The 12,294-nt window shown below is 50.9% G+C and overlaps 4 protein-coding genes across 4 annotated transcripts; 2 read left to right on the forward strand and 2 right to left on the reverse strand.

Moving 5' to 3' along the window:
- Positions 1–1,713: 1,713 nt before the first annotated feature.
- On the reverse strand, positions 1,714–3,156 carry PV08_00465 (uncharacterized protein; the record flags this gene model as incomplete). Its single annotated transcript, XM_016374830.1, has 1 exon — positions 1,714–3,156. The coding sequence occupies one exon, from the start codon at positions 3,154–3,156 to the stop codon at positions 1,714–1,716; it is 1,443 nt and encodes a 480-aa protein (XP_016240106.1).
- Positions 3,157–3,781: 625 nt separating this feature from the next.
- On the reverse strand, positions 3,782–6,217 carry PV08_00466 (uncharacterized protein; the record flags this gene model as incomplete). Its single annotated transcript, XM_016374831.1, has 5 exons — positions 3,782–4,458; positions 4,585–4,821; positions 4,930–4,970; positions 5,029–6,002; positions 6,071–6,217. 5 exons carry the CDS (start codon positions 6,215–6,217, stop codon positions 3,782–3,784), a joined length of 2,076 nt encoding a protein of 691 aa, XP_016240107.1.
- Positions 6,218–8,540: 2,323 nt separating this feature from the next.
- PV08_00467 (uncharacterized protein) lies at positions 8,541–9,564 on the forward strand (the record flags this gene model as incomplete). Its single annotated transcript, XM_016374832.1, has 4 exons — positions 8,541–8,613; positions 8,661–9,045; positions 9,108–9,257; positions 9,315–9,564. 4 exons carry the CDS (start codon positions 8,541–8,543, stop codon positions 9,562–9,564), a joined length of 858 nt encoding a protein of 285 aa, XP_016240108.1.
- A 734-nt stretch (positions 9,565–10,298) lies between these two features.
- On the forward strand, positions 10,299–11,930 carry PV08_00468 (uncharacterized protein; the record flags this gene model as incomplete). Its single annotated transcript, XM_016374833.1, has 3 exons — positions 10,299–11,397; positions 11,449–11,804; positions 11,865–11,930. 3 exons carry the CDS (start codon positions 10,299–10,301, stop codon positions 11,928–11,930), a joined length of 1,521 nt encoding a protein of 506 aa, XP_016240109.1.
- Positions 11,931–12,294: the final 364 nt, after the last annotated feature.

The raw sequence follows: 12,294 nt of genomic DNA on the forward strand, positions 1-12,294 counted from the left end.
GGGGGGGGGGGGGGGGGGCCACGGGGGCGTTGTGTGGCCAGGCCGTACGGTACGGAATACCGAGATTTTGGTCCTGTTGTGTACGAAATGGTAAAAGGGAATACAATAGTACCATTGACTTGTTTCGACGATCCCCATGCAGGAGACTACGGGAACGCTCGAGTCCTCGACCTTGCACGAGTTCGGAAGGAGTTTGCGGTGGAAAAACCCAAAAATGAAAATACAGTTTCCTTAATAATCATAATCATCTGGCAATCAACTTAACAAAGTGGCTCGGATACGGGGGATACGAGAAACTCTGTATAGGCACTAACCCACTGCTAACAAATTACCGGACTGCCAGGCATTCCTGGGCAATCTATATTTAGCCTTCCAGCTTACAGAGTATAGGGAGAGGGATAGGGAGAGGGAATTGGATGGGCCTCTGGAAGGAGAGAGGAAAGGGGGGGGTCAGAGAGAATAGAGAGTGTGTGAGTGAGAGAGAGAGAGAGAGAGAGAGAGAGAGAGAGCGTGTGTGAGAGCGTGTGAGAAGTCTACCCATGCACGAGTTATTTCCCTTGGAGAGTACGACTAACTTGAATTACTCCCTACTACAGCACGGAGTACGTGCCGTAGAAACCCTTCGAGTTTCTAAATGGTGTATCGAGGGTACTCCATACAGTTACCTCGTATTGAAGCACGAAGTACTTCATCGGCTATAGACTCAGACACAAAACTAGATGCATGTGAAGAGACTCGGTACACCTCGTCGAGCCCAAATGTGACGTGCACCTGTGCAACGAGTCACTCCCCAACACGTCAAGTGTCGACTCACACTTGAAAGCCACAAAATGCATGTTCAGGGCCTGTTGCGGTTGCTGCAACACAGGCTATGCCATGTTAAGGCAGTGCACTTTTTTTCAGCCTGGTGTGGTCACACTAGTTGGGCTTTTCAAAAGGACCACAGTCCGATGCAAATTCGCATGCGGATGCATGCATGGGCTTTTTTGTGTGACTGGCCATGCAGAACCTAATTGGTGTCAGACCGATGGAGACAGTGGCCCCAAGAATGGCCCAGACCACGAGGAGAGGGGGTGCGATGCAAGAACTGCGACTCGTATTTGTACACTTGACTTGTCACGTCTGCCACACTACCAGCGATAGAGGAAACGATCAACGAGTGCCGAGTCCTGCAAAATCAAAACAAAAAATCCCAGTGGGCTTGCGAAAGGATTCGACATGACTGGCCTTGTGGATATTCAAAGGGTGCTAGATTCTCAATTGCTGACCAGAGTGACCAATCACCATAATGTTCGGATAGGAACCTGCATCCGAATGTGTAATCATGGACCGCAGAAGGCGGGCTGACAAGAGTGCAGGATGCATATGCACCTGGACTGGATCTTGTCCAACCAAGGCTCGACCAAACAGACTGTCGAAAACACGACCGCTTGGCTTGTGCATATATGAGCGTGTCACGATGACATCCTTGGGTTGTTGATCGAAGTTGTACACTCGGACTTGGAGAGACGCATGGCCATGTGACCCGTGATACGAGGTCTGGAATGCTGCCATAGCTGTTTATTTTTGGCTTCTTGACACGCGGCCAGGCAGCAAAGAGAATGTTATTCGAGAGTGGTGACGGCCATTCCATCAAAAGTACGCAGGGGTTCACATCGGAAATGCACTGTCTTTTTATATCACCCCAACAACCTCAACGGCCACTTCCCGTCGTCACTGTTCTTCAGCCGACAGGGATTGATATCGGTATCCGTCTCGATCCCGGCTGATCTTGAGGCATGTCGGCATGTGCAGAAGATGTCCACGGCGATCGCGAACAAACTTGGCGTACAATGCAGCAGAAAGATAAACTGCCACTAACGAGATGATGGCAGGGTATCGAAATTGAGCAGGTTTTGGGAATACGATGGTGGTTGCAAAGGTACAGAGTTCGAAGAAATTCTGCACCGACATCTCGACCGATGAGAACGAGCCCCGATGAGACGCGGTGATGGATTCTTGAATGATCAATTGGGCGCAGAGGTCAAAAGACCAGAGGCCAATTCTTGACATGATTACTCCAGCGACGAATATTGCCGTGACAGTGTAGGCTGATCCCGAGAACCCGATCCAAAGGACCCCAACGGCGGAGGTCAGCCACAGTATCTGCCAGGACAAAAACCAGATGCCTGCTCGCACTGGGCCGATCCTGGACATGACTCTGGGTGCTAGGAAAGTCGAAGAGATTTCTGAAATGGCCGAGGCTGTCCTGAGAAGTCCTACTGTGGTCGAGGTAATCTTTGGAGACGGAAGAGCAAGAAGATAGGTTGTCATCTGACCAGAAAAGGACAGGACTGTCAGGTACAGGACGGACAATGCCAGTGAAGGTAGGAATGCTGTCTGCCGGACGTAAATTCTGGCCGACTCAATGATGAAGCCGCCACATCGTGCAAACCTCGATCGAGACTCTGGCTGGCTTTCTCTCGAGGACTGATCGACTTCTCCGTGGTCTTGTCCACCGATTTGCGAAGAATCATCCCGATCAGCGAGAGCAGGAACTTGATGGAAGACCCTTGCAATGAGGAAATATTCGATACTGACTGACAGTGCATTCGTGACGAGAGTCGACCATACCGCGACCCTGGGCGACCATCCATGCAGCAAGGCTATTGACAGCGGCGAGACGAGCTTGCAAAAGAGGTCGATGCGCCTCATCTGCGCATTGAGCCGTCGAAGCATCAAGTCGTCGTCTCCAGCGATGACAACCACCCAGTCTCTTTCCACTGCGACAGTGTTCATTATCGAGCATAATTTCTCCACACATGCAAACACAATCAGCACGACAAGCAGCAATGTCTGCACATGTCTTGAAAGTGCCTCCTTTGCCTGGTATAAGAGAGCAAATACGGCACACGAAGCAGCCACACTGGCTCTTTGGCCAAGAATGGAAATGCGGATGGTGCTTAAGCGGTTGTTGGAATCGATAAATTTTCCTACGGTTGGGGAGAGTGATATGGCTGCTAGAGCACGGACCAGTGCATATATCGACATGGGGAGAAGTGTCCCAGGATAGACGGTCGCCAGGAAGAGAACCGCACCAAATTCGAAGCCTCGAGCATTCCACATTGACAGTAGATGAGAGACATAGAGTGAACCGGCCAGCTGGTTGGAACCCATTCTGCCCCGTGTGGATTTTCCGCGTCCCCCGCTGTCTTTCTCAGAGTCAGGCTTGTTTGTCGTGGAATGATAACTTCCAAGATGAAGGAGAGTCGGTAAGCCACACCATTAAGTGCAGCTAGCGCCCGATAAAAAGAAGAGTCATACGAAGGAACAATGTAGATACGGAGTATGAAGGGGTCAATTTGAATTAGTGGAATGATTCGGAGATACAATGTTCCAAAGCTGCTAACTTGAGTTTGATGCTCCTCGCTGGCCGCTTTAAAGCTGCTTATCTCGTATCGAAGAGCCTTCCCCTTTTCTCTCCTTTTGACACCACGATCACCACTTGACATTGCATTGTTGAACTGTAGCTCGCGCTGTTAGGTGGTTGTTCTTTTGTGCATCGGCAAGTTTGTCTTGTCTTCCTCTGGTTGTGATACCCGGGGAAAGGGGATACATGCCTGGCCTTGCAAAGAGCCAATTACCACGAGGGGGCTGCAAACATAATTCTGGGGGACCTCAATCGTCCATACGTTGTCTATTTCTTCGGCGAAGACGCAAGGACTCCGTCTCTGTTACAGTTGACTGCCCCATGTCCGCGCTGGCTGATATGCTAACAAATCTACGTTTATCAAAAGCCGATCTATGGAACTACCACTTTCTTCCCTTGAGCCTGCGGTACCATGAACCCGGAAAAGAACTTATCCAGCTCATCGTACGCGTCCACCGGACCGACATAGGACACGTACTGATCAGGTCTAAGCACGACAGAGCAACCGGCGGGATCGATGCCGAGATTCTCGTAGATATGCCCATGCCCTTCGTGGTACGACTCGTCATCGACGAAAATCTTCCAATAATCCCACCCTTCCACCTCGTCAAAGTTTCTGTAGACTTCCGGGAAATCGAAGAATGAGACCTGTGTTCTAGGGGCGTTGTGGACGGCGAGAACTTCAAATACATCGTCGTACCGTCCCGCGCTTGGTGTGAAACGTTTCAGGAAGGAGTTTGGCGCGGCGAGCTTTGCGCCAATGTTTTTCAATTTCGCTGCTTGTTCGGGGTTTGTGACGTCGCCGGCGAACGTGATGATGCGCCATCGGCCGTTCGATCTGAGGAGTTCTTGAAGGTGGGAAGGCCGGGCGTCGGATTGGTTGAGCACTTTGTAGCTGGGGATGCGTTTGCCGACTTCAATCTTGGTTGCGAGGCTCTGTGTCGACACGACTTGGAAGTCTTGGTTGTGCACGCCGACATCGGTTCCGTCACCTTGGTCTGTAGAGCTGCCTTGTTTTGCGACGATCAGACTTGAGCCGTAGTTAACAGCTATAGGCCCAGAAAGGAGTATGAATCAGCACATAAGTTCTAACTCGGGTCTGGTAATGTTCCCTTTATTTATTTTTCTTGTCTTTTGGAAGAGGGTTCGGTAGGCGTTGCATATCAAAAACTCACCAATCCCACTTGCAAACATATTGCCCTTTTCAAATGCGTCCTTGAATTCCTGGATACTGATTCCTTCCTCGTCCATGACATCCTTGGCTGGCCGGCCGGAGAAAAGACGGGAGAATTTATGATCGAACGCAATCAGGTCTTGTGCGATTCGACGTCTTTCGGATTGATAAGTCTTCAAGATGTCGTGACTTGCTATACCCTTGACGACATTGGCAACTTTCCATCCAAGGTTGTACGCTGTGTCAAAATTAGAACTTCTGAGTCCATACCTTCAACTATTCCGCCGATTGTTCTATCTCCCATGCAGATGACTGCCTGGGAAAGAGAATGGATGCAAAGACTCACCATCTTGCATACTGACATTCATTCCCTGACCTGCCTTGGGACTGGACATGTATATGTCAGCAAAAGAAGGAGACGCAGAAAATTTATCTAACGTCTTACCTGTGGGTGTGTACTGCGTCTCCCGCAAGGAAGATTCTCTCGTGGGAAGAGAACTGCGTTCCGACCCGTTGCCCAATCTGGTAAGCAGTCCACCAGTCGAGTTTGCGATAGTCGAGTTTATAAGGTGCAATGATGCGTTGTGCGGCCTGCAAGATAGTCTGGGGTGTGATTTTGGATCGGTCGGCTCTGGCACCAGCACCGTCACCGACCTTCTCCGTGGTCGTTAGCTGGATATACAGGCGGACAAGCTTGTTCTCCCGCGGGATCACCATCACACTTCCGGCGTTGGCGGAATGAATGGCACATCGCATCCTGATATCCGGAAAGTCGGTAATAGGGACGATGTCGAGGACACCCCAGATGTAGTCTGTCGATTCGCCCTCCAACTTGAACCCCAGTTGATTACGCACCCAGGAATGTGCCCCATCAGCGCCGAGTACATATTTCGCCTGTATGACCTCTTCGGTGTTGGCTTTGCCATTGAGTTGCGCAGAAGCGTTCAACAGGTCCTGTGTATCGTCGGGCGCGATATTGCTTCGGAACAGTCCATCTTGGACAGAGGTTCCGTTTGTTGAGGTCCCAATCTGCTGCTTGGGGGTGGCTTCTTCCTCGCTGAGGTGCCGTAGAGTGACGGTTATGGGGTATGCGTCGCTGTCCTCCACAAGAGCCTCGTTGAGTTCGAGTTTGGACGGCATAACACCTCGCTCGACACGGATATCGCTGCAAGATTCGATTGAATCGAGAAAGAAACGCTCAATACGACCTTGATGGAGGACAACTTGTTGAAACCGACTGATTCCAGGAATTGTGTCGGGTATCCTATCGCTTCGACGAATTATGCCGTCCTTGTCCGGATTCCAAAGACAAATTTCCAGCATATGATTTGATTCGATCCAAGCTCGGTGAGCAAACCCAAAAGAGTCGAATATCTCTAATGTACGGCACTGGAGGCCGTCGGCTTGGCCATTGAAAATCTAATCGTCTATATCAGTGCCCGTCAAGAAATATTGATATCATGAATAAATTGTGTGCGCATGCGTACCTTGGTGCCGCGCTTGTCGCATATTCTGGTCTTGATTCCGCATTTGGCCATCCACTCTGCCATCATAAGACCGGCTGGTCCAGCTCCCACAATGAGGACGTCAACCTTCTCAGGCTCAAAGCCATTCGGCGTGCCGGCCGGAGCCATCATTGCTCAGACTGCTGGAGGCTAGTGTTTGTTACGAGAAATCTCGAATCCTCGACCGAGTTTGACTTGCTCAACGATGCTCAGAGAGGGGTGGTGAGCGTATACCTGTTACTGCATTGGCCAAACACATCTGAAGCATTTGTCAAGCTACTTATGAGAACTTATGAGCTGATGCCGTACATGCTCAGATATCATCCACCTCCTGCTGTAAGAGAAAGTGGGGTTTCGGATCGGATGCTTGAAGTGGGCAGATTTCGGAAGTCCTGTGGAGTCTCTGGAGGCAAATCTGGGGGTTTGGGGGTTGGAGTGCGGAAAATCCACCGCGATAAGTGACCGAGCCCTGGACTTTTGTTGATCGAGAGTGCGGTTCGTCCACCGCGGCAGAAAATCGAGGCCATATCCCACAGCGCTCCGCTCCGCTTGAGGAGGCTCTTCGGAGCTGTCATATTCTCCAAGGCAATACTTCCGAAGTGCGTGCTCTGTGGAACTAATTGTTAGAGGCACTGGTGCTAGGGTCCTCCTTGTCCCCGATCATCCAGCTACGATAGCCAGGAGCCACAATCAAGTCTGGCGAACCTTAGCCCAGGAAGGCTCAAAGTCATACGTGCTGGGCATTTAACCCTTGAATCACCAACCGGTGGAAGTGAAGATCGCGTTTCCCAGCCATGAAGTGTTCATCGAATGATCTGGGGGCATGCGGGTGGAGTTAGGAGTACCGTAAAAGACGTCGATTGAGGTGTGAAGAGCGTTCACTCACACACTCACGCGATATATCCCAACAGTGTTACCCCATGAAGCTCCGATGACTGCTTTGCAACGGCTGCTGTTTTGCATGCAGGCTGCTGTTTTGATGCAGGCTGCTGTTTTGATGCAGGCTGCTGTTTTGATGCAGGCTGCTGTTTTGATGCTGGCTGCTGTTTTGATGCAGGCTGCTCCCCGCCACAATCCATCTTTTTGGAGCCGGCAAGTCGAACACATCGGATCACTACCTTTGTGGCCATTATCAGACGACTCTGGCTGCAACTTGACTCGCTCATGTGACTTTCACAGAAATAATAGTCGTCCTCATCACTCGACCCGCATACATTCAGCCTCGAGTGCAATCATTAAAACGCAAAGTCGGACTAAGACTTCACCGGGCCCCCCGCTCAAGACAAGTCTGATCTTAGATTTTGATGCAGTCAGCACCATATATTGTGTTCCCAGATCCTCGGTGGAAGCGGCGGCTTATGGCCCAACCCCTTCATGGCAGAATCCTATTGGTAGTCATCTTATGGACGAAGCAGAGGTGGAGAGACATCGTTGGCGGTCTCGTGGAGGATAGGTCCGAAGGAGTGGCCCACTGGTGACAGCTTCGTCCATCATCCGAGAGAATGCCGGAAAGAATTGTCCCCCACGGGAGCGATGGTACCTTACCTGACCCAAAAGAAAAGGACACACTTCGGTATTTGGCCCATTGTTTTTAGGATGATTGGGATTGGCAGTGAGGGCAGTTTCGGGAGTATGGCAGAAAATATTTCTACACTTGATGCTCCCCAGAGTCGGCTCAACACTTAGGAAGTTGTAAGGAAAACTCTTGTAGATCGATGTTCAGTTCCTGGCAGGCTGCCAATTTACAGTCTCCATCACCAACATCCTCTCGTAGCAATGAACACCAGATCACTTCGCAGCAGGGTCACATAGAAGGAGCAAGTACAACGCTCAGCATCCATCAACCACAATTAATACTTACTCCGATGTAGAGACTGCGGGGTTCCATAGAGACAGGCCCGTTTCCACCTGTGGACGAGTTGTCGATACAAAGGACACCCCCGATATCCGGCGCCTCAATCGACGCGTGGAACGCCTCGGCCATTGGCACGTATCAGTATTTGCGTCCGCATTTAGCAGGACACTGTTATCGATGGATAGTCGTATGAGCAGCAAGACAAGAATCAGGGCCGACTTTGACTTGCCCACGCAAGTCAACTGATAGATCCAACACGGTGAACTCCTTTTCACCACATTAGATTCCCTCCTCTTTTCTTGTCCAGAAGGGGTTAGCGAGAGTCTAACGTGATAAAGCAGCAACTCACGCAACGCGTCCCTTAGCCCGTATCTGCGCATGCATGGCGTTGCGTACGGATACTGTAGCACCAACTTAATACCTTGACGGCTGCCATTATAGCTACCGTCTCCTCTCACAACGTGTCCAGTTCTAACCCGACTCTACGGTCGTTTGAGTCTGTTATTCCTCCGTGTCATCGAGCTTCACCGATATATACCCAGGGGTCCTGGTCCCGGTGTCAACTTACACCGAACTCAATAGGCCACCTTTACAATCATGACCAGCGGAATGTCTCACGATCCTTACGACGACGACCATGCGGTACTCGATGACGACTTTCTCAATGATGGTGCGCATCTATGCTAGCTCAGTATGAGCATGACTGACGGTCTCTAGAGGTTGAACCCGACGAGCCTGCATCTACTTCCGATCGAGCTCCACTGACAGGCAACATCCAATCCTCCTCAAGCGCACCCTTGAACCAAGGATACCTCACCTCAGCGATACCCGGTGAGGACCGACGATCACCTCAGAATACAATAGACGAGAGCGTCTGGGACACCGTGTCCCGAGATCTCTTTGCGGTATGGGAAAAGATGAAGCAGGTGCTGTGGCCTAAATATTTGCTCGGAGGTATACTGCAACGACAAGGCAGTGGTACGGGAGACACCGAAAGTCAAGGCTTCGGACGAGATCTCCGAGGCCTGGTAGGCCGATGGCCAGATGCAGACGGTATTCTGCAAGGCGGAATGAGCGACAGCCTTCGAGACTGGGATCTGTGGTGCGTGCATCCTGTCCTTGTCCACTTCAAGTCTATGGTAGCTTTGCTGACAAGGTACCTAGGGGCCCTCTGATTTTCTGCTTGCTACTGAGCCTGTTCCTTTCGATGCACAAGGAGGGCCAGAGCGATCTGATTTTCTCTGGGGTCTTCTGCTTGGTCTGGATTGGCGAGGCTGTGGTTACTGTCCAGATCAAGTTGCTGGGCGGCAACATGTGAGCATTTCCCCCGAAGTATACTGGCCGAGGATCTCTTCTGACTTTCTATCTCAGTTCGTTCATGCAGTCGGTGTGTCTCATCGGATATACCCTGTTTCCTCTGACGATTGCTGCACTGCTCAGTGCTTTCGGCCTTCCCGTGATCGCACGCATTCCGGTCTATATTGTGCTTGTCGCATGGTCACTGGCAGCAGGAGTCAGCATCCTGGGCGGATCTGGGGTGGTCAAGAACCGGGTCGCCCTGAGCGTGTACCCGTTGTTGGTATTTTATATTGGACTAGGGTGTCTCTGCTTCATCAGTTAGCTGTGCGGGCAAAGGTCTTGCCTGGCCGATCGGGCTCTTTGTAATGTTTGATGGCTTTCTTAGAATAATCCTATACCACACTAATGAACAAGTGCTTGAATCCGTGGCCTGACGCGATAGTTACTGTTGTCGAGCGGGGTGTTGATAATTGGGTGAATTTGGTTGTGCGGAGCCTGAAGTCTGAGCCCGAACCGCAATCAAATCGTCGACTATCACACACGCACGTCAACTTCGACATACCCTCAACTTGATGTCGATTACCGTTTCTCCTGCTTCTCTTTCTCTTCTCGTATCCGCATCTCCTCCCACGAGTCGACTGATAAGATCATCCCAGCAGTCGCTTCGCTGCGGCCTTTGTCCGCCAGCCTCTCGAACCGAAAGCGCTCTTCACACCCTCACTAGCCCTCGAACTTCACGTCAATCTCAGTTGAGGAGCGTTTGCAATCTCACTAAATTCCTCTCGCAACTCTTTTGAAAACCGCGTTATCGGTAACGTCAGCCCCGACTGATAATTATCTCGCGTCGAAGCCAGGACACTACCCCCGGGCATTTTCTGAAGGGACCCGGATCGAGCGCAACTTAACCATAAGAAAACACATTTGGCATCTACCGTCTCTGAACATCGGTATTGGCGAATCTATCGGCTAGACTGTCAAGAGAAGGCAAGTGACGAATAAAGAGGCGCTTCTCAAGGCATTCGGGTCTAAGCCGCGTCACAGTCGTCGGCACACAACATGGCTTCACTCGACCAGACTATTCCTTCCACCAAACAAGCAAGATTTGAAGATCCGGCCCCTCATGACAACAGCTCAGATGGCGAAAGAGAAGAAAAGACTACACGAGAGAAGTTGAGAGACACCACTCTCGCTAAAAACGACGAGACACCATCAGGCGACGCTACCACAAGTGATCTTGTGTCCGAGAATGGCGGTGACAGCGGGTCTAGAGGACGACCGTCCAAGAAACGATCGTTCGAAGACCTACAAGCTGAGGACTCTCCAGCAGGAGTCGAAAATGGCGGTCCTCCGCTGCCGAAGAAAGGCCATCATAAGAGGATGCGATCGAGAGAAGTCTCCGGCAATGATGAGGTCCAAGGACTCGACAAACTTTCTGACGTTGCAAGCCCAGTTCAGGAAGAAAGCGATGTGGAAGCACAAAAGTCACCCGGTGGTCCTGGTGTTCTTGTCTTAGCGCCTTCTAAGCATCATGGGGACGCGCCTAATGCTACAGACAAGTCCGCGGAATCAAGCACGACAGCCACCTCCGCGACCGCCGTTAAGGGTCAATCAGCATCGCAACCTTCTTTGTCCTCGGGTTTCGCCAACACAAGTACAGCTTCGCCATTCGGCGCTTTCAAGCCTGCCAAGTCGCCATCTTCTGAAGCCGAGTCTTTGCCACAGCCAGAGAAAGCCACCACAACATCAGCATTCGCATCCTCGGGTCTTTCTGCCTTTGCATCATCGGAAAAATCTCCCTTTGGTTCGGTGGGCTCAACGGCGAAAGCGAGCGGTGGTTTCGGTGGGGGTGGGGTTGGAAGCGGAAGCGGTTTTGGCGCCCCGTCTCCTTTTGCAAGTAAATCGTCGTCTGGATTTGGTTCTGGTGGTGGATTTGGTTCTACAACTGGGCATGGTGGAAGTTTCGGTATCCCGAAACCATTCGGATCAAGTGGCTCGTCGTTCGCCGCTCCTGTTGGCGCGGCTGGTACTTTCGGCAAATCCAGACCTTTCTCGCCAACAAAAGACGACGACGAAGGAAGTGAGAACGACGCTGATGGAAATGAGGAAGCCTCTGCTGTGGATGCCCCTCAAGATCCTAGGTTTAAGGAACAAGACGGTAAGCAGCACGATCTCAATGTTCCCTAGACAGAGAGTTAACGTATTGTAGTCGCGACGGGTGAAGAAGAGGAACAAACTGTTTTCACATGCAGAGCAAAACTTTACCATTTCGAAAAGGAATGGAAAGAACGTGGAGTCGGCGTGTTCAAAATCAACATTCGGTACGAAACCCAAACCGAGACAGACGCAGGCGAAGAGGATGTCGAAGCTGGCGAAAACGGTGACTTGGAGCGGAAAGGGAAAGCCCGTATCATCATGCGAACCGATGGTGTACATCGTCTTGTTCTAAACACACCAATTTTCAAAGATATGAATGTCGGAACGCACGACGGGAAAGAGCCAATAGGCAGAACGATGCACCTGACTGGACTAGAGGACGGTAAACCCACAGGCTATCAAATAAAGGTAAGTTTTGTATATCCTGGTCCAAATGTTGGCCACATTCTGATCTTTGTTTCTGTCTAGGTCGGCAAAGAAGAGGTTCTGAAAGATATCTATCGCCAAATTCAGGCACTCAAGAAGGAACTTTGAAGAGTGCCAGTGGCCGCGCCGAGATTACAAAGCAGGACAGATTTGAGCATGGGCCCTGAGAACTGGCTTCAATCGGGGTACATGTCAGAGTTTTGTTTGTCAGCTGGGAGGGAACATCCTCGATAGTGGGCTCACTTTCCACCCCTTGACAGCCCAGTCTGATTCGACCGTGGCTGGATGAGTGACGACTGCATTGGTATTGGGCGTGCATAGGAATAGCCGCAGGCAGACATGATCAACCTCGATGGGGCAACAAGACGAGGTGAAGTATTCTAATAGGCTTAGGATGACTTAGATGTCTTTGGTATAATGGTGCATCTCAATTGCACCGGGGCAGTTCGAGATACCACAAGATAAAATATGG

Source organism: Exophiala spinifera (genome assembly GCF_000836115.1).
Source record: "Exophiala spinifera strain CBS 89968 unplaced genomic scaffold supercont1.1, whole genome shotgun sequence".
Classification (NCBI taxonomy): Eukaryota; Fungi; Ascomycota; class Eurotiomycetes; order Chaetothyriales; family Herpotrichiellaceae; genus Exophiala; species Exophiala spinifera.